At 43.2% G+C, this 25034-nt stretch overlaps 1 protein-coding gene across 5 annotated transcripts in view; it reads left to right on the forward strand.

Moving 5' to 3' along the window:
• LOC109882202 (formin-binding protein 1-like) overlaps positions 1 to 25034 on the forward strand; it is a 74829-nt gene that overhangs the window by 41019 nt on the left and 8776 nt on the right. For all 5 annotated transcript variants that reach the window (XM_020474285.2, XM_020474282.2, XM_020474284.2 and 2 more), the window contains exons 2-8: positions 14698 to 14813; positions 18153 to 18203; positions 22456 to 22603; positions 23065 to 23127; positions 23865 to 23969; positions 24088 to 24216; positions 24368 to 24514. In XM_020474285.2, coding sequence (XP_020329874.1) covers positions 14698 to 14813; positions 18153 to 18203; positions 22456 to 22603; positions 23065 to 23127; positions 23865 to 23969; positions 24088 to 24216; positions 24368 to 24514 — 759 coding nt within the window. The remainder of the gene's footprint in view (positions 1 to 14697; positions 14814 to 18152; positions 18204 to 22455; positions 22604 to 23064; positions 23128 to 23864; positions 23970 to 24087; positions 24217 to 24367; positions 24515 to 25034) is intronic.

Here is a 25034-nt window from a genome sequence, read left to right on the forward strand (position 1 = left end):
TCTTCCAGACGTGACGCTTGGCATTCAGTCAGTTCAAGTTCAATCTTGGTTTCATCAGACCAGATTATCTTGTTTCTCATGGTCTGAAAGTCTTTAGGTGCCTTTTGGCGAAATCCAAGCGGACTGTCATGTCTTTTACTGAGGAGTTGCTTCCATCTGGCCACTCTACCATAAAGGCCAGATTGGTGAAGTGCTGCAGAGATGGTTGTCCTTCTGGAAGGTTCTCCCATTTCCACAGAGGAACTCTAGAGCTCTGTCAGTGAGACCATTTTGAGTTCTTGGTCACATCCCTGACCAAGGCCTGTCTCCCCTGATTGCTCAGTTTGGGTGTGCTCCCAGCTCTAAGGAGGGTTTTGGTGGTTCCAAACTTCTTCCATTTAAGAATGATGTAGGCCACTGTATTCTTGGACTTTCAATGCTGCAACATTTTGTTGGTACCCTTTCTCAGATATGTTCCTCGACACAATCCTGACTTGGATCTCTACGGACAATTCCTTCATCCTCCTTTGTTTTTGCTCTGGCATGCACTGTCAACTGTGGGACCTTTTATAGAGACAGGTGTGTGCCTTTCCAAATCATGTCCAATCAATTGCATTTACAACCGGTAGACTCAACTTTAAAAAAATATATCTTAAGGATGATCAACGGAAACAGGATGCACCAATTTCTAGTCTCGTAGCAAAGGGTCTGAATACTTTGGTGAATAAGGTATTTTTAAAATTTTTATATACATTTGCAAGACATTTTAAACTGTTTTTGCTTTGTCATTATGGGGTAATGTGTGTAGATTGAGGGAATTTGTTTTATTTCATCCATTTTTAGAATGAGGCTGTAATCTAACAATGATGAAAAAGGAACGTGGTCTGAATTTCCAAAGGCACTGTATATATGTGAATGGTGAGTATGGACAGTATGTGAATAGAAATGTGTGTACAACTGTAGTTATATAGGGTGAGCCATGACTAGAATACACTATATACATATAAAGTGGGTAAAACAGTTTGCAAACATTACTGAAGTGACCTGTGTTCAATGACTATGTTGGGAAGCAGTCTCTAAATTGCAGGGTTGGGTAACGGGTGGTAGCCGTTTAGTAACGGTGACTAAAGTTCAGGACCGTGTACTGGGCGGAGGCCAGCTAGTGGTGACTGTTTAACAGTCTGATTGCCAGGAGATAAGTGTTTCTCGGTCCAAGCTTTGATGCACCTGTAATGTCTGTGCGCACACATTCACACACTCAAACTCACTACAGGCAGGGCTTGATGCCAGTGTTTTAGACAGGGTGACATTTTCCACCCTGCTCCCTGCCCCGCTCCCCCAGCAACTGGCTGCCTGCTTTTGACACTGCCCCAGAACACCAGAGCGTAATGAGGGTATTGTCCCTGCGGCTACAGTGCATTCAAATAGTATTCAAACCCTTTGACTTTTTCCGCATTTTATTACGCTACAGCCTCATTCTAAAATGAATTTAAAAATCATTATCAATCTACACAGAATAACCCATAATGACAAAGCAAAAACCTGTTTTTTTAAAGATTTTTTTGCAAATTAAAACAAATACCTTATTTACATGAGTATTCTTTTGCTATTAGGTTGCTATTTGCTATTTGGCTTGATGTTGAGCTCCGGTGCATCCTGTTTCCATTGATCAAACTTGATGTTTCTACAACTTGATTAGAGACTACCTGTTGCAAATTCAATTGATTGGACATGATTTGAAAAGGCACACACCTGTCTATATAAGGTCTCACTGTTGACAGTGTGTCAGAGCAAAAACCAAGCCATTCGGTCAAAGGAATTGTCAGTAGAGCTCCGAGACAGGATTTTCTCGCGGCAAAGATCTGGGGAAGAGTACCAGATTTTTTTTGCAGCAGCAGCAGCAGCATTGAAGATCACCAAGAACACAGTGGCCTCCATCATTCTTAAATGGAAGAAGTTTGGAACCATAAAGACTCCTAGAGCTGGCAATCGGTGGGAAAGGGCCTTGGTCAGGGATGTTACAAATAACCTGATGGTCACTCTGACAGAGCTCCAGAGTTCCTATGTTTAGATGGGACAACCATCTCTGGAGCACTCCACCAACCAGGCCTTTATGGTAGAGTGGCCAAACGAAAACCACTCCTCAGTAAAAGGCACATGACAGCCCACTTGGAGTTTGCCATGAGGCACCTAAAGGACTCTCGAACCATGAGAAACTAGATTCTCTGTTCTGATGAAACCCAAATTGAACGATTTGACCTGAATGCCAAGTGTCACGTCTGGAGGAGACCTGGCACCATCCCTACGGTGAGCCATTGTGACACCATTTGTGCTACTGGGATGTTTTTCATCAGCAGAGACTGGGAGACTAGACAGGATCGAGGGAAAGATGAACGGAGCAAAGTACAGAGAGATCCTTGATGAAAACCTGCTCCACAGCACTCAGGACCTCAGACCAAGGCGAAGTTTCAGCTTCCAACAGGACAACAAACCTAAGCACACAAGCCAAGTTTATTTTCTTTATTTGACCTTTTATTTAACTAGGCAAGTCAGTTAAGAACAATTTCTTATTTTCAATAACAGCCTAGGAGCAGTGGGTTAACTGCCTGTTCAGGGGCAGAACGACAGATTTGTACCTTGTCAGCTCGAGGATTTGAACTTGCAACCTTTCGGTTATTAGTCCAACACTAACCACTAGACTAGGCCACCCTGCTGCAGTGGCTCAGGCAGAGCCTGGACTTTAACCCAATCGAACATCTATGAAGAGAACTGAAAATAGCTGTGCAGCTTTCCCCAAAAACATCTGTGCAACGCTTGTAGCGTCATACCCTAGAAGATTCAAGGCTGTAATCGCTGCCAAAGGTTCTTCAACAATACTCAGTAAAGGGTCTGAATAGTTATGTAAATTTGATGTCCGTAAAAAAACTAAAATAATTGCTGCCAAAAAAATGTTTTTGCTATGTCATTTTGGGTAGATCGATGAAGGGGGGAAAACTATTGAATCTATTTTAGAATAAGGCTGTAACATAACAAAATGTGGAAATACTTTATGAAGGTACTGTGCGTGTATGCAAATCGAACCCCTTTATTATCTACATGGAGCAGAGCATTTCTAGTAGAGAGAGACCTTGGTAGTCCTGAGATTGTTCCAGTGATGACATCACTTCCTGACATTCTTAGTTGGGCTGTTTTCCTCTGGCTTAGGGAGATTCCTTTCCAGATATGCTTGTGTTCCTCTGGGGTTGTGACTAGTTGCTGCTAGTCTGCAGTTTTGGGCGGCTGCCTTACATGATCCCTTTTTGTTTTTATTCAGTGAAAGTTATTGCGTGGTCAGTAATGTGGTCTTATGGTCAGTAAAGTCTTTACTGAAATGTTAGCGGTATGGGTACTGAATTTCATCAAATCATTATGTTTGCTCTGTATCTTTCATCATGAGAGGAAATGTAAGACGGTCATCTGTTTTCTCCTGTGCACTGCCATTGTGCTAACTGGGCTCCCACTCTGGGAAGAGGGATAACTTTACAAGACCGAGAAATTATATTGAAACCCAACCATTGGACCTCTGCTAAAACTGACTCTGGTTGAGATAGAGAGTGAGTGAAAGGGAAAACCGGGCTGGCTAAATGGCATAGCGATGTTGGCACTGCCCTGTGTGTCTCAACACATCATCCCCAGACATTGCAAAGAGAAACATTGGAGAATGAAACCTGAACACTCAAAAGAGAAAGCCGATCTGCTGAAATGGCATTTTGGGAATCTCCAACCAAATTCCTGGGAATCCAGGAATCCAAGGACGTTTCTCCCCTCTTCACACCAAAAAAATATACATTCCTTTCAGTCAGTCCAGCCCCTGAGAGTGAGAAACTTGGCTTGAAGTCTCTCTCCCAGACAGATCCAACGGTCTGTTGGCTTGTGCTCTGGCCTCCATACTGCTGTTCCCCCTCAGGCTTATCCATAGCGAGATCCTAGTGGTGACAGGCTTCTGTGTGGAGGTCAAGTTACTGAAAGGTGAGCTCTGGGCCCGGATCACTGGCCAGTCCATTCTGCACTGCTCTATATTGTGCTGCATTGCACTGTGAAGCTTTGTTCTGTATGTTGTTACTGTATGGTGCGTCACAGTACAGACGTGGATGTGGTGAGCCAGAGAGGAGCAGGCAGGCAGACGATGGGATGATGAGCTCAGGGAGTTACTTATTCATGAGTATTGAGCGATGGAGGAAAGCTGACGTGGGACAGACGCTCTCGGGAACATGAACATTTTCTCCTGCTCTGTCAGCAATGGCTGGTAGTTGTGTTAATTAGTAATAGTATTCTGCACTTTGATGGCACCAGTAACCTATATCATCACAACACTCAAAAGCGAGGAGCAAAGATTAACAGAAGTTCATGAGTCAACAGGAGCCTTTGGAGTATTGGTCAAAGCTGTGTTTCTGCTATAAGACAGGAGCCAGTCTGTCCTGGGCCTAGCCGTAAGTCCTCAGTTGTCTCCTCTCTTCATGAAGTCAACACAGTGGCTTATAGGAGACTGAGGCCTATTTTATTTTAATACTCAGATTATTCAGATGAATTCTACTTGTTTCTTGATGCAGCTCATAGCCTGTATGTTGTCTCATAGAAAGTTACTTTCCATAGCATTTTGCCTTGATGTTGTCATTGGTCGATTGAAACCTCTTTTTCTCCGACTGAAGAGGCTCTGGCTGTGTTCTGTGTTGTAAGGACTGGCTGTATTGCACGCGCAAGCTGTTTCCCAACCGACGCATTGCTGGCGCTAAACACCACTATATATTGGGCCAGAATCAAGCTCTTCTTTGGCTCTGGACCACATTCAGCATATTGTGATATCTCTGCCGCAGAGAGAGAATACTACCAATTTGAGATTAAGCAGTGAGCGGAGAATGAAAACACAAGCTGTCCTCGTAGTACACAGGCTGTCCTGGGAGGAGAGGAGGCTTTGCTCCCAGGCCCACTATGTTGAGTTCAAACTGCCTTGAGTTATATAAAACATCCGTTAGGCCCAGTGGTGCAGCTATGCCAGGGGACCCATATGGGAATGGGCTAGTGTCAGTAAACAGGCTTGTCTCGGAGGGGAAATGGCACTGCACCAACAGCTGAAGTTCCATTCACAGGGTGTCTTAGTTCAATCAATCTGTGAAACAAACCTTGCTGCTGTAACATATATAATTTATATTTTTTGGGACCTGCTTATTATTTTTTTCATCAAGGCCCCCCCCCGGCTTTATTGCAAGGTTGTTACCCGGCGTCGTCATAGTAGTCACTGTGGGTTGCTGAGCTCAGTCCATTTGAAATATTATTTTGGGGACTTGAGGTTCTTGTGGTTTTCTTCCTATCCCCTTATTTTGCCTCTTCACACTGTAAATAACTTACCACCTCATGTTGCTGTCATGGCACAAACCATGTGATCGTGGTCTGTCCGATTCTTTGCGTGCGTATGCTGCCCTGATTTTCCTTTTTAGCATTGTTTTGTATGCAAGCTGCTGCTGTCGGTATGAATTCAGGTAGACCACACCTGTACCAGGGACTGAGTTGAACTTGCTTAGTTGAGGAAGTGTGGCTGCTATATACTGTAGCCTACATGCAGACATGCCGTCACCTGCTGGATGAGTCGGGTGCTTTACAACCATTTCACTCATAATGTCATAACTCTGAACAGGCCATCCCTGGAGGTTAGAGTGTCGAGCGGTGTTGTTGAGGGACAAAACACTGGCTTAGCGTTGTACACAGCTGTGTCTGCTCTGTGCACAGCATACCTGATGTGATGGTTGATAGGGTCCTCATCTGAACTTGCTATACAATCAGGAGAGAAGCTACAGTGCCTTGCGAAAGTATTCGGCCACCTTGAACTTTGCGACCTTTTGCCACATTTCAGGCTTCAAACATAAAGATATAAAACTGTTTTTTGTGAAGAATCAACAACAAGTGGGACACAATCATGAAGTGGAACGACATTTATTGGATATTTCAAACTTTTTTAACAAATCAAAAACTGAAAAATTGGGCGTGCAAAGTTATTCAGCCCCTTTACTTTCAGTGCAGCAAACTCTCTCCAGAAGTTCAGTGAGGATCTCTGAATGATCCAATGTTGACCTAAATGACTAATGATGACAAATACAATCCACCTGTGTGTAATCAAGTCTCCGTATAAATGCACCTGCACTGTGATAGTCTCAGAGGTCCGTTAAAAGCGCAGAGAGCATAATGAAGAACAAGGAACACACCAGGCAGGTCCGAGATACTGTTGTGAAGAAGTTTAAAGCCGGATTTGGATACAAAAAGATTTCCCAAGCTTTAAACATCCCAAGGAGCACTGTGCAAGCGATAATATTGAAATGGAAGGAGTATCAGACCACTGCAAATCTACTGCAAATCTACCAAGACCTGCAAATCTACCAAGACTACTTTCGCAAGGCACTGTATCATAGAAATATTATGACTTTATTAATGTAATTCTTTATGGTTATGATACTTATCACCGTCATGCTCTAACAGTTCCTTGGGCCTGTAAGAGTTGGTGGCTGGCAGACAGTCGCGTGGAGTCCTATTGTTTTTCCACTTGAGCAGAGCACCAGTCTCCTGGTAAAGTCATTTCCTTGAGAGGCATGCTGCAGGGGCTCGGGGATTGTGCTCACTGTACACTGAGTAATCCCTAGCTGTGTCCATTACGCGCGCACACACATTGACAGAATATGACGTACAACTAACTCCGTCTCGTGTAGTTTATGACAAACTATTTATTTGCATATGTAGAGGAATGGGATCATAATCAAAAAACAATCTAAACTATCTGTTTGGGTTTGGATGAAATCAGAACGTGGAGGGTAAGGAGGAGCTGGTTTACCTGCTGACGTTAATGGAAGGTAGGACACCCCATCTGACCCGATCTTTATTTGTGGTCAATTCCGTTTCCGTGTCAATATCGGGACGATATTGGCCTTTCTTAGTCTATGGACTATCGATAATCAGTAGCAGCAAGCTAGCTCATTCTCCAACAGAAGGGTGCAGTATTGAGAAACTGATTAATTGACACTGGCCAAAAATGTAACTCCTGTTACAAATATTCGTTCAGTTTAATTTACTAATAACCAGGCTTGTGTCAACGTGCCTGGACATGCATGCAATAAACAAGCTAGCTAGCTAAGCAGATGGCTATGTGACCTGCAAAGATTACACTAACTAACCCTTTCATCTGTGGTGTTAGCTAGATAAACACAATGCTAAGATATCAGATGGGAGCTAATAGCCAACGCAGCTAGCTAACGCTAGCTGGATATCATTTTGAACATGCACCATTTTCGGCAACAAGCCATCTGACTTGAGGTGTAACCAGAGTTTCTAAACCTCTTTTGGTGTAACGTTAGCTATTTACTGGTGTAATGATCTGACCATCCGCAATCGTGTCTTGATACTTGATAGTCAGATTAGATGATATGTCGTAAAAGGGAAAGAAGGAAGTTGGCAATAGGTTTAGCTACCTAAGGATCTTCCTGCATGTTTATGGACAAAGAAACCGGTAGATCAGCGTGCACGTTCTCACTTCTCAAACTATGGACAGAACGTGCATTGACGTTATAACGTTTTCTTACCCTCACTCTCCTTGTGAGATGTGCACATTTTTGGCTTGGTAGCAGAAGACATCACCATTGAGCTAGTTAAGTTAACCTCTTAAGGTTAGTAAGAGGTTAACCTCTTAAGCCTCTTAAGCAATAAACAGCAGCCAGCAAGTGATATGAGCGATGGAGAGAGATATGAAATGGAATGGAGTTACAGCCTCGCTCTATCCTATCATAGCAGTAGGATCATTTCTTGACACATAGCTGAACTAGCCAATGGAGTGGTTTTCCTTTTTTTTGTCCTGGCATCTGAGTAAAAAAAAAGTGATACATTTTCAAATATAATGATATTGAATATTGGTCTAAAAATATTGACCTCCCCCTCAAATCGGTATTGGCATCGGCCCAAAAATGTGATCTTTCTCTAATGTCAACAATCATTAACTCAACCAAAGGAGTTTCTCTGTTGGTTTACTGTGTGAACAGACAGAGGACAATTAAGCAGAAGTGAGAATAATTGGTTCTTGTTGTTATTGGAGGCACAAGGCCTCCTTCTCTGTTCTCCATTCCCCCCCCCCCCCCCATAGGTTGTCATGAGTACAGGACCCTGACATGTGCTCAGCATTTAAGCTCTGAAACTCTGGAGAGCCTGAAATGGCAAAAGAAGCTATTTTATTGGAGGAGAAATGATTTCCATCCAGGCAGCTGAGTGAGCTGTGTGAATGAGAATGTAGCAGCAGCAGGGGCCTGGCCACTCAGGCAGACCTGGTCACAGTCAATGCTCCAGAAAATACTTTTTAGCCCCTTGTTTTTTTCTTCTCTCTCTGTCCTCTTTCGCTCTTTCTCTGTGTCTGTGTGTTGGTGTGAAACGGTTGCGAACATCTCATTTGGCATGCTTTGCCTCGTCACAGGATGTACTTCTGGAATGGTTGTCAATTCCATATCTGTTGTTGATTTTATAGATCCTACAGGGTACGGATACTTACATGTTCATTATTATTTTTACATGAACCAACACATCTTTGTCAATGAGCCAGAGGAAGGAAAAGTTATGGTATTAGTCATAGTATTAGACCATGATCTGTGCTCACATTTTCTGAGAATGGGTTTCATGTATGGTTTAACAGGCCCATGGAATTGACTGTAGCTTGCACATTCTTTTTCTCCTCCCTCCCTGTGTGCATATGGACTGAGTCTGTGAAGCGTCAGTGAGGAGGGATCCGTTGGGACGGCCTGCTTATTGTTCTGTCACAGGGGAAGTGTGTTGGCTGGAGTCCACCAGTCAGTCTCTGTGGGTCTGTCTAGGTCCTAAGCCAATCCTGAACACAGCCTCGCTCCCAGGCAGGGAACAAGCCATGGGAGAGATTGAGACACCCCTTCCCCTCTCTCTCTACTTTTCTTCTTCTCTCCCTTTCTCCCCCTCTCCTCCAGCACAGCTCAGACATGCGGAGAGGAGATGACACCGGAGCTCTCTTCAAACAGTCCACTTCAGGGTGAAACTGGAATCCATCCCTCTTTCTCTTTCCCTCTATATTATTCCACCTCTCTTTCCCTCTATATTATCCCCATCTCTTTCCCTCTATATTATCCCCCTCTCTTTCCCTCTATATTATTCCCCCTCTCTTTCCCTCTATATTATCCCCATCTCTTTCCCTCTATTATCCCCATCTCTTTCCCTCTATATTATTCCCCATCTCTTTCCCTCTATATTATTCCCCCTCTCTTTCCCTCTATATTATTCCCCATCTCTTTCCCTCTATATTATTCCCCATCTCTTTCCCTCTATATTATTCCCCATCTCTTTCCCTCTATATTATTCCCCCTCTTTCCCTCTATATTATTCCCCCTCTCTTTCCCTCTATATTATCCCCCTCTCTTTCCCTCTATATTATTCCCCCTCTCTTTCCCTCTATATTATCCCCCTCTCTTTCCCTCTATTATCCCCCTCTCTTTCCCTCTATATTATTCCCCCTCTCTTTCCCTCTATATTATCCCCCTCTCTTTCCCTCTATTATTCCCCCTCTCTTTCCCTCTCTATTATTCCCCCTCTCTTTCCCTCTATATTATTCCCCCTCTCTTTCCCTCTATATTATTCCCCCTCTCTTTCCCTCTATTATCCCCCTCTCTTTCCCTCTATTATTCCCCCTCTCTTTCCCTCTCTATTATTCCCCCTCTCTTTCCCTCTATATTATCTCCCTCTCTTTCCCTCTATATTATCCCCCTCTCTTTCCCTCGGTATCCCAGAACACAGCATGGGAGTTACTCACCTCACCTGACTCAGGTCTGGGCTGTGTATATATCTTTGGTGAGGATGATACTGACAGTTTCTCACCACCTATTCTCAGCCTCCAAACAAGCTCTGAAGTAGGAAGCTTAGCCCTCAGGTGAAATCAAAGGCTATCAGTATGCGGAGTCTGACTGACTTTGGTATGGCTCCACTGTTCCCTCCTAGACCTACCTAGCTGTACTGTACAGTATCCAGATGTTCTTACCGTCCTTAAGGGGGTGCCTAAAAACCGCGCATAGAAGCCCATTGGTTGTCTATTACCAGAATGTAAAGAAAATTAGCACAAGTATGAATGAATTTCCATGGAGTTAGACATATATAGGTAGGAGGAACCAAATGTCATTTTTAGTGAGTTGGACATTTTACAAGCGAATGTGAACGAGAGATATTGTGCAAATGAACAAGGTTTTGACACGTGCTTGGCTGAAGGAAAAACTCTTCTGTTAGCTTCATTGTCATCAGATAACATTTTCTGCCAAAATGTGTTGTACTGATGTATTTTCTGTGAAGGAAAACTATAGTTGCATGTCCCTGATCACGCTAATGAAGCAAAAATAAAACATGCCTTTTAATTTAAAACGCGACCCCTGTCAATACACAGCTGAACTAACCTGCTCCTACTTTCTCCCGTTCTGCTATTTACAAACAAACACATGACTGGCGCAACTGTTCTGGGGCACTATGGTAACCTTCATAATGTAAAATAAAAATGTGACGTGTAGGGCTGACCCCATTTAGTCAACTGGTCGATTGTTTGGTCGATTGTTTGTTAGTCGACCGAGATTTCATTAGTCGGGCAGTAGCTAAACATTTAAATATAAAATCATGGTGTACAAGACACCCGTCTGAGTGGACTGATTCATTGTGGAAGACGTGGGGATGGCACAGTCCATCAATCTAAGGCGTGATATTGAAAATGTATATGGTTGTTTTACGTAAGAACAATTGTTATTATTCATATAACAAATGTGCTTTCTCCTGCGTTGGATAGTGAACGCTCTTCGCAGTTCTGAAACACATCAGTGCGCTGTTGAATTGGCACCTTTTCATTAGAGGTCGACCGATTTATCGGAATGGCCGATTTAAATTAGGGCCGATTTCAAGTTTTCATAACAATCTGTGATTTTGGGCACCGATTTTGCCGATTTAAAAAAAAACTACGTTTTTTTAACACCTTTTATTTAACTAGGCAAGTCAGTTAAGAACACATTCTTATTTTCAATGACGGCCTAGGAACCGTGGGTTAGCTGCCTCGTTCAGGGGCAGAATGACAGATTTTCACAGTGTCAGCTCGGGGGATCCAATCTTGCAACCTTACAGTTAACTAGTCCAACGCAATAACGACCTGCCTCTCTCTCGTTGCACTCCATAAGGAGACTGTTACGCGAATGCAGTAGGCCAAGCAAAGTTGCTAGCTAGTATTAAACTTATCTTTAAAAAATCAATCATAATCACTAGTTAACTACACATGGTTGATGATATTACTAGATATTATCTAGCGTGTCCTGCGTTGCATATAATCTGACTGAGTGGTGGTAGGCAGAAGCAGGTGCGTAAACATTCATTCAAACAGCACTTTCGTGCGTTTTGCCAGCAGCTCTTCGTTGTGCGTCAAGCATTGCACTGTTTATGACTTCAAGCCTATCAACTCCCGAGATGAGGCTGGTGTAACCGATGTGAAATGGCTGGCTAGTTAGCGAGCGCTAATAGCGTTTCAAACATCACTCGCTCTGAGCCCTGGAGTGTTTTTATTTATTTATTTATTTATTTATTTATATATATATATATATATATATATATATATATAAATTTTTTTAATTTTTTTTATATAAATAAGTTGTTGTTTCCCTTACTCTGCATGGGTAACGCTGCTGCTTCGAGGGTGGCTGTTGTCGTTGTATTCCTGGTTCGAGCCCAGGGAGGAGCGAGGAGAGGGACGGAAGCTATACTGTTACACTGGCAATACTAAAGTGCCTATAAGAACATCCAATAGTCAAAGGTTAATGAAATACAAATGGTATAGAGGGAAATAGTCATATAATTCCTATAATAACTACAACCTAAAACTTCTTACCTGGGAATATTGAAGACTCATGTTAAAAGGAACCACCAGCTTTCATATGTTCTCATGTTCTGAGCAAGGAACTGAAACGTTAGCTGTCTTACATAGCACATATTGCACTTTCTTCTCCAACACTTTGTTTTTGCATTATTTAAACCAAATTGAACATGTTTCATTGTTTATTTGAGGCTAAATTGATTCTACTGATGTATTATATTAAGTTAAAATAAGTGTTCATTCAGTATTGTTGTAATTGTCATTATTACAAATAAATACATTTTTTAAAATCGGCCGATTTAATTGGTATCAGCTTTTTTGGGCGTCCAATAATCGGTATCGGCGTTGAAAAATCATAATCGGTCTACCTTTTCTTTTCATAGACAATGTTGCTATGTGAATAATAACAAAGTTAACCACCATATTGGTGTTGAGAACAGTGAGTGGAGGCAGCAGCGGAGTTAGGAGACGAGAAACAGGCCTTGTCTTAATTGTAAAGAAAAATAAAGTGAGGAGGAAACCCTAACTGTTAAATGTGCCTGGCTTTATAAATCATCCATATTTACCTACAGAAATAAGACAGATCCTGCTTCTGTTGCCTGTTTTGAGTATTTGTTTAACACCCTACAGGACTCCGTGAGCACCAAGCCTCACACAACCACAATATCGGGTAAACAATTTCACAAATTTGGCTGTTTTTAATCTTTGCCATTCTGTAATGAAGGCTTTACAGTCTCTGGTATTATTTATAATTGATTTAGTGTTTACACTGTTCCAAATTGTCAAATTATATTTATAATAATAATAATAACCCTCCCTGTTCTCGTTATGATCATTATAATAAGTATAACCACCATTGAGCTGTAGGCCTAAGAGCGTGTCCTGTTTAGTTTTAATGCCTATATTTCAATATTTATAGAGGCTACTGTATCAATCATTCATTCATTTGACATCACATAGCATACGAGTCATTCATGATTTGAAATGCAATCAAGCATTTTAGTTTTAAAATACAATAAAGCGACCCTTGAATAATTAGTGTAAAGAATAAATCTTTCCGTTTCAGAAAATGCATTCACGAATGTATGCAACTGTTTTTAGTCTTTGCTGTAATAAAGGCTTTAGCGTTTTAATTTTTTTACAACTCTCTTGTACGCTTAATTTATTTATTATTGTTTACGTACCAATCGTTCAGGAAAATTATATTGTAATCCAACAGAACCAGTTTGGTACACATAATATGCACGCAGCACTTGCTCCTTGCCTTTTCTTGATCTTCCAGTGTTTTCCACAACTAGTCAAATTTATTCCACACATCTGACTTCCCCTTTACCTCCTGAGCAACCAGTAAACATTCCCCCGTTTTTTTGTCATGTTCTCTGCATCCATTTTGCTGTCACGTGGTACGGCATTCAGAGTTTGTTATAACGAATTTATTGATATGATCATGCTATAGGTCAGCATGTGATGCATACATGTGTCACGTAAAGAGAGCAAGGGTTGAGGGAATAGGGATTTTTTTTTTCTAAACAAATTAATGATTTTGGTAGCAGAAATGTTCAGTCAATAATGGCTATAATTATGTTGCAGCTTCAACCACGCGATAAACACTTGATGTTCTGTGGTGGTCACTGCAGCAGGAAGGAGAGACAATGGGGGCGAGTCACAGTCAGTGGCTGTCCTTTTTTAGCGCAGCGAGTCTGAGCCCAGCGCTGCACAGTGAAATCAATTGCGGTCGTACTCCCTCTAGTTATTTGTCTTAATTATTTAATAAAACAGTGTGCTTAAAGCATCAGACAAGCTTAGTGCATATAGTTGATTTGACTTAAAACACACAATGTGTCTATATATGGAAAAATACACTTTTAAAAATTTCTGCCAAGAGGGTCACATGAGGAGAGGTTGTCAGCTGTGTTGACTGTGGTGTGGTTTCAACATTTTCCTCTCAGCCCAGCACTGTTATAAGGCATCTCTCGAAACGATACAACGTTGACCTTGTATGGATATTCATCTCAGGCTGCTTAAACCATCTAAAATATACTGTAAAGTCTGTTCTGCCTTAAAGGGACATTTAAAAAAAAAAATCCACTTAATATTCATCATCTCTAGCAGCACCCCAAAATCAACAAATGTGAGAATGGCGCAGTTCTATGTTTTGTAGTCAAAAATATAGAGAAAGATGACTTTGATATTTGTAGGCAATTCATATGCTATGCGTACTCACAATTGGTCAAAATCACACGATGCGCACTGATGTCATTGGAAACACTTATCTACCTATATATATTTTTTACTACAAAACATAGAAACGCACCAGGTTCATATGTTGATGTTGGGGTGCTGCTGGAGATGATGAATATGAAGTTGAAAAATTGTAAAGTTTCCATTTAACTCTCGAAACGATAGGTAACCGGTTCTTCTCTTAGACACCTTGGAATTCTCATCTGTAGAAGTATGGAGTGTCTAGTCTGTATGCCTGTGCTGTGTGTCTGTATGCCTGTGCTGTGTGTCTGTATGCCTGTGCTGTGTGTCTGTAGCTTTCCTATCATTTGACATACTCTTGATAGTACCCAGTGTGATCATTGAGGAAGTACGGCCTAGCACAGGAATAACGTAGTGACTCAACATGTGCTTGTTATTCAATGTCAGACGACTGGGTTCTCATTCATGCCTCGTTTAATTTAATCCATCATATGCATGCCACTGTAAGCATGGCATATATATAAGCATATATCATATAGTCATCTCTCTCTCCAACCCTAACGTCTCTCTTTCTCCCTCTTCTCTCCATCCCTCTCTCTCAGGACCAGTTTGAAAACCTTGACAAGCATACTCAATGGGGGATCGACTTCCTAGAGAGGTATGCAAAGTTTGTCAAGGAAAGGCTGGAGATTGAACAGACCTATGCAAAACAGTTAAGGTAAGAATGTGGCTTTTATCGTTCAGTTCCATAGAACTGTTTTTGAGGGGTTTTGCCTATACTTTACATCATTAATTGAATGAGTATTCTGTGTAGAATACGGTATTCTGTGTTATAGATGTAGACGTACAGTGGGGCAAAAAAGTATTTAGTCAGCCACCAATTGTGCAAGTTCTCCCACTTAAAAATATGAGAGAGGCCTGTAATTTTCATCATAGGTACACTTCAACTATGACAGACAAAATGAGAACTCCAGAAAATCACATTGTAGGATTTTTAATGAATTTATTTGCAAATTATGGTGGAAAATAAGTATTTGGTCACCTACCAACAAGCAAGATTTCTGACTCTCACAGACCTGTAACTTCTTCTTTAAGAGGCTCCTCTGTCCTCCACTCATTACCTGTATTAATGGCACCTGTTTGAACTTGTTATCAGTATAAAAGACACCTGTCCTCAACCTCAAACAGTCACACTCCAAACTCCACTATGGCCAAGACCAAAGAGCTGTCAAAGACACCAGAAACAAAATTGTAGACCTGCACCAGGCTGGGAAGACTGAATCTGCAATAGGTACGCAGCTTGGTTTGAAGAAATCAACTGTGGGAGCAATTATTAGGAAATGGAAGACATACAAGACCACTGATAATCTCTCTCGATCTGGGGCTCCACGCAAGATCTCACCCCGTGGGGTCAAAATGATCACAAAATGATCAACCGTGAGCAAAAATCCCAGAACCACACGGGTGACCTAGCGAATGACCTGCAGAGAGCTGGGACCAAAGTAACAAAGCCTACCATCAGTAACACACTACGCCGCCAGGGACTTAAATCCTGCAGTGCCAGACTTGTCCCCCTGCTTAAGCCAGTACATGTCCAGGCCCGTCTGAAGTTTGCTAGAGAGCATTTGGATGATCCAGAAGAAGATTGGGAGAATGTCATATGGTCAGATGAAACCAAAATAGAACTTTTTGGTAAAAACTCAACTCGTCGTGTTTGGAGGACAAAGAATACGGAGTTGCATACAAAGAACACCGTACCTACTGTGAAGCATCGGGGTGGAAACATAATGCTTTGGGGCTGTTTTTCTGCAAAGGGACCAGGACGACTGATCCATGTAAAGGAAAGAATGAATAGGGCCATGTATCGTGAGATTTTGAGTGAAAACCTCCTTCCATCAGCAAGGGCATTGAAGATGAAACGTGGCGGGGTCTTTCAGCATGACAATAATCCCAAACACACCGCCCGGGCAATGAAGGAGTGGCTTCGTAAGAAGCATTTCAAGGTCCTGGAGTGGCCTAGCCAGTCTCCAGATCTCAACCCCATAGAAAATCTTTGGAGGGAGTTGAAAGTCTGTGTTGCCCAGCAACAGCCCCAAAACATCACTGCTCTAGAGGAGATCTGCATGGAGGAATGGGCCAAAATACCAGCAACAGTGTGTGAAAACCTTGTGAAGACTTACAGAAAACGTTTGACCTCTGTCATTGCCAACAAAGGGTATATAACAAAGTATTGTGAAACTTTTGTTATTGACCAAATACTTATTTTCCACCATAATTTGCAAATAGATTCATAAAAAATCCTACAATGTGATTTTTCTGGAGTTTTTTCTCATTTTGTCTGTCATAGTTGAAGTGTATCTATGATGAAAATTACAGGCCTCTCTCATCTTTTTAAGTGTGAGAACTTGCACAATTGGTGGCTGACTAAATACTTTTTTGCCCCACTGTATATTAGACATGGATGCATTAGTGCTGTATATTAACCTTCAATATGCTAATCATCTAATATCAATGTAGAATTACCAGTAATGCAATAATGACTAGGATAATTATCAAATGATGTGATTTGATGAGTATCTAAAAGTGTCCACTCAGCCTGAACAATAGGGCCAGATCAGCCCAATCTGACATGGTTGTGCTGCCATTAATAGATTTTTTGGAGGGCCACAAATCAATATAATAGATATCTAGGAGGTGGCTACTGGCCAGTCTCTAGACAGTAGAGGAGTAGGCAGATGCCAACGCCCCTCCAATGAGAACGCTGGAGTTTGTTACAGATGTAAACCCATTTATACGCTGTTGGATTGCACCCTCAAGGCTGTATCCTCCCTGACAACCATGTTATAACCTTTGGAGCAAATCTACCAAGGAGAAAAAAACAACAACAAAGAGTTGTAAAACGACGAGTTATTGAGTTCGAGTGAGACCACTGGTTTGACAAGATTAGGAAGATGTAGGCTAGGTTGGTAAACCATAGGTGATCCCGCACTGATCAGATGCATATAGGTACATTCTAGCCCACATAAAATGCAACCTGCCGTAAGTATCTCTGTTAGTAAGATTTAGAAACAGTGCAGTCCCCATGGAGTGGTGGTCATCCCTGGAGCTGTGGTCGTAACGTAGAAACTCCAGCTGTGGCCTCTGCACCCCCACCAGGCTCTACCCCCCCTCCTCCTCCTCCTTTGGGTGTTGCCTAGTTACAGCACCAATATGCTGAGGATTATTTTATTTTAAAGAGATGCGTCTGAATGACGACTAAACTGGGAATGTTAGGTCACGGCATGTGTAACCCAGTGAATATCCAGCTATGAATCATGGGCTGAAGAAGAGCTTCGTGATTTCGCCCACATGTATTCTTAAAACATGTGCATTACATGCTGATCGGCTTCACGCTGCTACCATTTTCAGCACTCCTTCTCTCTACCGTTTCTGTGGTCTTATTTCTCCCCAGTCTCTGACTCCCTGGACAGTGTGTGTGTAGCCACTCCCCTGCCTCCCAGGACTGGGAAACCGAGTGCTGTTTGGTGTATGCCCCTTCATTAGTTGGTCTCGGTGAGGACTGATTGGAGGAGGGGGGCAGGGTGGCGGCAAGTTCTGAAAACCTCTCTGTATTCCTCCTCTATTCATCCCTAAAGAGCGAGTGGAACCTGAGCACTGCATGCCTAAAGAGCACCACAGCACAGCCCCACACTACAGGAGCCCCTCTCCAGAGGGACTACTTTATCAAAGACAACCATGTCTTTTGTTTTGCTCCTCCTGCATGTGTTCTGTGGGGAACAACCAAGGAGAGTGCAGGAATATCACACAGTACCAGGTTATCTGTGTCGGTCTGACCTACTTTTATCTAGTCTCTCTCTGAGGAGCGTCTGAATGCGAGAAACTGAGCTATCTCAGCCAATCATTTTATCATATTCACATACAGAAGGAAATACTGAAATAAAGAAAGCTGTAATTTTGGTTAATGTGCTCCTGTCTTGGGGAGTAAAAAAGGCAGCTGTCTGTTCTGTCTGTCTCACTCTTATCTGTCTCTGACCATATGTATCCTCTCTCCTTACAGGAACCTGGTTAAGAAGTACTGTCCCAAGCGCTCCAAAGATGATGAACCTAGGTGAGTAGATTAGACCCATTTGTATTAAATGGTTAACAACCTGTGAACGGTATCAGCTTTATGCCACACACACTGGGCCTTTCCACTAGACCGGTCACCACAAACACAGACTGCCATGGCAACACAGCATTTTTTAAATGTTTAATTGCTTCCATAGAATAAAGTAACAAGTCAGCAAGAGTTAGCAAGTCCTACAGCTGTGTAGGATATCTGACTCTGACGTAGACATTATTGGCTGCTATCACACAGGAATGATATCAAAGGTCTGTGAGTGAGGGAGAGACTGAGGGAAGGAGGGAGAGACTGAGGGAAGGAGGGAGAGACTGAGGGAAGGAGGGAGAGACTGAGGGAAGGAGGGAGAGACTGAGGGAAGGAGGGAGAGACTGAGGGAAGGAGGGAGAGACTGAGGGAAGGAGGGAGAGACTGAGGGAAGGAGGGAGAGACTGAGGGAAGGAGGGAGAGACTGAGGGAAGGAACGAGGGAGGGAGAGATGGCTCCCTTTAGCCTCAGTCTCACAGCACTGATATTTGGGACATCACCCTCTGAATTCTCTGAAACTCTTCCCCTAATTAATTAAATTATCCCTACATCATTTGGCCCTGTGTGCTAACACTGGTGCTGTAACAGGACAGGGAGAGGACGAGGGAGGGAGTGAAGGAGGCCCTCTAAAGGATGCATAACATAAACGTCCCTTTTTCCGGACCATGTATTTCAAAGATAAATCGTAAATATCCAAATAACTTCACAGATCTTCATTGTAAAGAGTTTTAACAGTTTTCCATGCTTGTTCAATGAGCCATGAACAATTAATGAACATCCACCTGTGGAACGGTCGATAAGACACTAACATCTTACAGACGGTAGGCAATTAAGGTCACAGTCATGAAAACTTAGGACACTAAACAGGCCTTTCTACTGACTCTAAAAAACACCAAAAGGAAGATGCCTAGGGTCCCTGCTCATCTGCGTGAACGTGCCTTAGGCATGCTGCAAGGAGGCATGAGGACTGCAGATGTGGCCAGGGCAATAAATTGTGAGACGCCTAAGACAGCGCTGCAGGGAGAGAGGACGGACAGCTGATCGTCCTCGCAGTGGCAGACCACGTGTAACACCTGCACAGGATCGGTACATCCGAACATCACACCTGCGGGACAGGTACAGGATGGCAACAACAACTGCCTGAATTACACCAGGAACGCACAATCCTTCCATCAGTGCTCAGACTGTCCGCAATAGGCTGAGAGAGGCTGGACTGAGGTCTTGTAGATCTATTGTCTGGTGAGGACCTGCCTTACATCATCGGTAACAACGTTTCCCATGGGCACAAACCCACCGTCACGGGGGGATGGTCAGATTTGTATTGATCGTCAAAGGAATGAGCGTTACACAGAGGCATGTACTCTTGTAGCGGTATTTATTAGAGAGGGGTAAAGAAAGATTTTGTTCGGGTGCCAGGCAGGTATTAACCATGCCGAAAGGAAAAGAGTAGAATAGAGAGAGTACCACTACCCGACCCACACACATCAGCAGAAGAGATTGCCTAGAGTGTAGCCTGTTTACCAGATAGCCAATGGAGAGAAAAGAGAATATACACCATATAAAACCCACATCACAGCACAGGGGTAACCCTAACAAGAATACCTCATACTATAACACTAATAATGGCAGAGCAATTCAACAGCAACTTCATACAAGAACGAACCCAGTCATCAACAGAGGATTTGCAATAATCTGTATTATTTTCTAGTGGATGAGTGCAGAGGGTATGAATGTGGGGGGTGTTCATCGACACAACAAAGGCCTTAAAAATGTCCACAGTATTCTCGGCCACATGTCATTAGTACACCCCACCTCAATACAGTTCACACAATATACAACTTGCAAGCAACCTCCCTTTCAACTAAAATGTCCATCCAAATACTTCTGGCAGGGAAATAATAGTCAAGCTCTAATGACCTTCAATGGGAAGTGCATTGGAAAAATAGAGAGTCTGTTGCAGGGTAAAGCACTGGAATGAGAGGAAAGAGAGAGAGAAATCTTAGTACACCGGCAGGCCTGAAGACCACAGCTGTCTGACTGTCCGATGGTATGTTGGTTTGTATGTTAAAGCTTCGCAACAATGTTGCTACTAATCCATGCGATCCATAACGGGCGCGGTCCCAAACAAAAACAACCACGATCTAAAGCGATCACACTGATGATTGAGTTAAATACTTTATAAACTACAAACGCTGAAAACAAACAACTTCTGCAGCACAGCACACACAATCAAACTGTCGCGCCACCTAAGAGCCCCTCCCCAAAGAGCTGAGTGAGCCCTCTTTGTTTCCTCCTTCCTTACTGCTCATGCTCTCTTAAAGTGGCAGTGCACGGTGAAGGCTCCGTGCAGATTTCGCCACACTCCTCCCCCCATGAAAAAAACAATGCCTGTAGAAACAGAGAGGATGCCGGCTTTGATAGGTTCATGTTCCTGCTACACAAAACCAGGGAAGTCCTCCTCATCAGAGTCCTCCACGAAGAGGTCCTGCAGGTGTTGCTTTTACCTGCGATCCAGCTCTTCTGCCGTAGGGTAGCAGGGCTTTAGGTCAACAACATGCACTGTCCTGACATCTTCCCCAGTGTCCTCCAAACAGACCAAGGAGCGGGATCGATTTGGAGGTGGAGGGTCCGTCATGGTCTGGGGCGGTGTGTCATAGCATCATCTGACTGAGCTTGTTGACATTGCAGGCAATCTCAACGCTGTGCGTTACAGAGAAGACTTCCTCCTCCCTCATGTGGTTACCCTTCCTGCAGGCTCATCCTGACATGACCCTCTAGCATGACAATGCCAACAGCCATACTGCTCACTCTGTGCGTGATATCCTGCAGGAATGTCAGTGTTCTGCCATGGCCAGCGAAGAGCCCGGATCTCAATACCATTGAGCACCTCTGGGACCTGTTGGATCGGAGGGTGAGGGCTAGGGCCATTCCCCCCAGAAATGTCCGGGAACTTGCAGGTGCCTTGGTGGAAGAGTGGGGTAACATCTCACTGCAAGAACTGGCTAAAATGGTGCAGTCCACGTGGAGGAGATGCACTGCAGTACTTAATGCAGCTGGTGGCCACACTAGATACTGGGGTACATTGGATTTTTATCCGCCCCTTTGTTCATGGACACATTATTCAATTTCTGTTAGTCACATGTCTATGGAACTTGTTCAGTTTTTATGTCTCAGTTGTTGAATCTTATGTTCATACAACTATTTACACATGTTAAGTTTGCTGAAAATAAACGCAGTTGACAGTGAGAGGACGTTTAATTTTTTTGCTGAGTTTATGTCCCTATCCCTCCTTCCTTGGTCCTTCCTCAGTGGATGTGTGTGTGCAGTGTTGGAAAAAGTACACAATTTTAATACTTGAGCAAAAGTAAAATACCCTAATGGAAAATGACTAAGTAAAAGTCACCCAGTAAAATTCTACTTGAGTAAAAGTCTGTCAAAAGTAAATGTTATTGTTAAAATATAGAATGTAAAAGTATAAAGCATTTCCAATTCCTTATATTAAGCAAACCAGATGTCACCATTTTCTTGTTTTTTAATTTTATTTACGCATAGCCTGGGGGCACTCTACAACATTCAGTTGTAATTTACACACGAATCATGTGTGTGTAGTGAGTCCTCTAGATCAGAGGAAGTAGGGATGAACCAGGGATGTTCTCTTGATAAGTGAGTGAATTTGTCAATTTTCCAGGCCTGCTATGCATTCAAAATGTAATGAGTACTTTTGGGTGTCAGGGAAAATGTACTTTTTACTCCCTACAATCTTTTAAGGAATGTTGTGAAGTAAAAGTAGTCAGAAATATAAATAGTAAAGTACAGATACCCCAAAAAAGTAAAAAACTTTAAAGTACTACTTAAGTACTTTATACCACGCGTGTGGGGGGGGGGGGGGGGGGGGTAGGAGAATTCTAATAAAGGGAGCTGGTCATGTCACTAAGGGGAGATGGGTCTGTTATCAATATTATCACAGAGTCCGACATGTTATTGGCCTTGTAGTTCCCACTAGGCCTCATACTCTCTGTGTGATACAGAGGGGGAGCCGGTCTCTCTTTTTAATCAGAGCCTAGGTCCAGCATAGGACCAACCATATTATAGATCTATCCATAACCACTGCCATCTGAATGGTCTTTCTCTCTATCCTCACAAATTAATTTCTAAAAGTTTACTTGCTAATATCCTTGTTTGTTGTGCTGAGTAACCTGTCCTGTGTGTTCAGGTTCTCGTCGTGCATGTCCTTCTACTCCATCCTGAATGAGCTGAATGACTACGCGGGGCAGAGGGAGGTAGTGGCCGAGGAGATGGGACACAATGTGTACGGAGAGCTGATGAGGTATTCACAGGACCTCAAGTCAGAGAGGAAACACGTGAGTGGCTTTACCAGTAGGACAATAATCCCTGGATGTACGCATTGCAGGCTTCATTATGTACAGTGTTGTTATGTTGTGTATAGTAGATACTCTTGTTCATACAGGTGCACTATCTTAATTTATTTAACGGGTGGGTCTAATCCTGATTGCTGATTGGATAAAACCGCATTCCATAATCTGACGTTAAAATGCCTATTTACTCTGTTCCATCGGAAATGCAAATTGTAGTGTATTCAAGGTTTTAAAGGGGCTTCTAAAGTTCATTTCCACTTTAAAATGTCAACCGTGATTTATCCTAGCTAAATGTATCAAACCCTACACAAAAATGTCCATTTTTAATTAGAATCCACATAATAATGAACATTTCCTGTTGCTGCAGGATTATTTTCCCGCTGTGAGAAACTAGTCAAATTAAGATGGTACATCTGTGTGTTGAGTTGTGTGTTTTGACTCCACAGCATCTTCAGGAGGGCAGGAAAGCCCAGCAGTATCTGGACCAGTGTTGGAAACATATGGACAATGTGAGTGTATGAGAGGAGGCAGGGAAGAGATGGATGGATGGAGGGAGGGCCACGTGGCACAGGGCACGGAGAGGACAGGGAAGGCCCCTCGCAGGGAAGGAGGCCTGTGTGACATGTGGACCTCCAGCAGGGACCTGCTCCCCTCTGCCGACAGCCAGACGCCCAGTCCTGCTGGGCCGCCTGTGAGAGAGGGCCAAGAGGATCTCCACTTACCTCTGCGTGCACACACACACACACACACACTTAAAGGAGTGCATACACACACACAGGAAGATGCATACATAAAAGAACACATCGGCACACACACACAAACATACACACATTGATGAGAGAAGTATTCCTGCATTTCATGCCTTTCCAGTTTGCCTGTGTGTCACATTGTCAAAGGCTGAATTATTTTTGCTGCTTTTAGGGCTTGTGTGATTGCAGCCAGCAACAGTTGAATCTCACATTGCGAATGTCAGTGTTGTAATGCCTTAGGTATTCCTCTTTGTTGCACTGTCACGTAATGCAGCACAGATTTTTTAGCAGGAGGAAAGCATACATTTATTTAGAGGTTTTTCGTTTGCTCTGCGCCTGTTTAACCACAAAATGTTTCTGCTCTGTTTTGCTATCCTATCTATGTCCTGTAGAAATGGTAGAGGCTTGCATTCATTACAAGGCAGGATTGACTCCTGGTTTAGAGAAGAGGTCAATATGTCTTGACTAATAATCTGTCTCCTATTTGACTTTCTTAGAGCAAGAAGAAGTTTGAGCGGGAGTGCAAGGAGGCAGAGAAATCACAGATCAGCTACGACAGGTTAGACAACGACATCAACGCCACCAAGTCGGAGGTAGAAAAGGTAAGTCCTGACCTGGCTTCAGCCTTGACATGTAAACTACCTACACCCATACACATCGGAGGTTGTCATTTGCTGTGTGTATTGAGTGGTCCTGAATTTTCCATCTTGTCTTTTGCAGGCAAAGTCCCAGTTGTACCTGCGCACACACTCCGCAGACGAGAGTAAGAACGAGTATGCCGCTCAGCTGCAGAACTTTAACGGGGAACAGTGGAAACATTTCAATGTGGCCATTCCACAGATATTCAAGGTAAGCCACGGCCAGCCATTCTCCTCCAGGCTCCAACTTCTGTCTCATCCCGCATTGGCCGGAGAGATGGAAATCTGAGCTGTGATTGGCTCACAGGACACCAAAAGGTCAGAGGTCACGGGGTGTGTGTGTGTGTTCCCGACCTCTCCAGAACCTGCAGGACATGGACGAGAGGCGGACAGTGAAGCTGGGAGAGACGTACCGGAACTTTGCCGAAGTGGAGCGCAGAGTCGTCCCCATCATCTCCAAGTGTCTGGAGGGCATGGTGACTGCTGCCAAGGCTGTGGACCAACGCAAGGTGGGTCTGGAGCATGGTGCCCTATGTTATGATGCTATGGTGGCCTACACAGTAGCATGATTCCCTTATAGCATGAGCATATGTGACGGTGCTCTATAGTTTGAAGCAGGGTGTACACAAGACTTTGCTTTAGCATGGTGACTCTAGCACAGAGCGGAGGCAGCTCATGGGTGGAGTAGGATCAGTAGTTAGTCATCCACCCACCAGCCAGGCCAGCGGTGAGGCAATGGCTCTCTAAACACTGGAACCGCCATAGGTCAACGGCCACTGACGTTTTGATTTTTTAAATTAAATACAAAATCTGGCAAAACAAAATGCAACTTCTTGCTCTTTCCTTGACTTTTCCTTAAATGTCAATTTTTACGTTTCTCATTTTTCAGAAGTTTGAACTCAAATGTTGAATATTGAACTAAAACAAATGTTTTAAAAGTATTGAACATTTTCACCAACTTGTGCTGTAGGACGTTGGTACCCAGCCAGGCGCTAATGTGTGTGTCTCCTCACTGAATGAATGACATGG

The sequence above is a fragment of the Oncorhynchus kisutch genome, linkage group LG10 (genome assembly GCF_002021735.2).
Source record: "Oncorhynchus kisutch isolate 150728-3 linkage group LG10, Okis_V2, whole genome shotgun sequence".
In the NCBI taxonomy this organism is placed as follows: domain Eukaryota; kingdom Metazoa; phylum Chordata; class Actinopteri; order Salmoniformes; family Salmonidae; genus Oncorhynchus; species Oncorhynchus kisutch.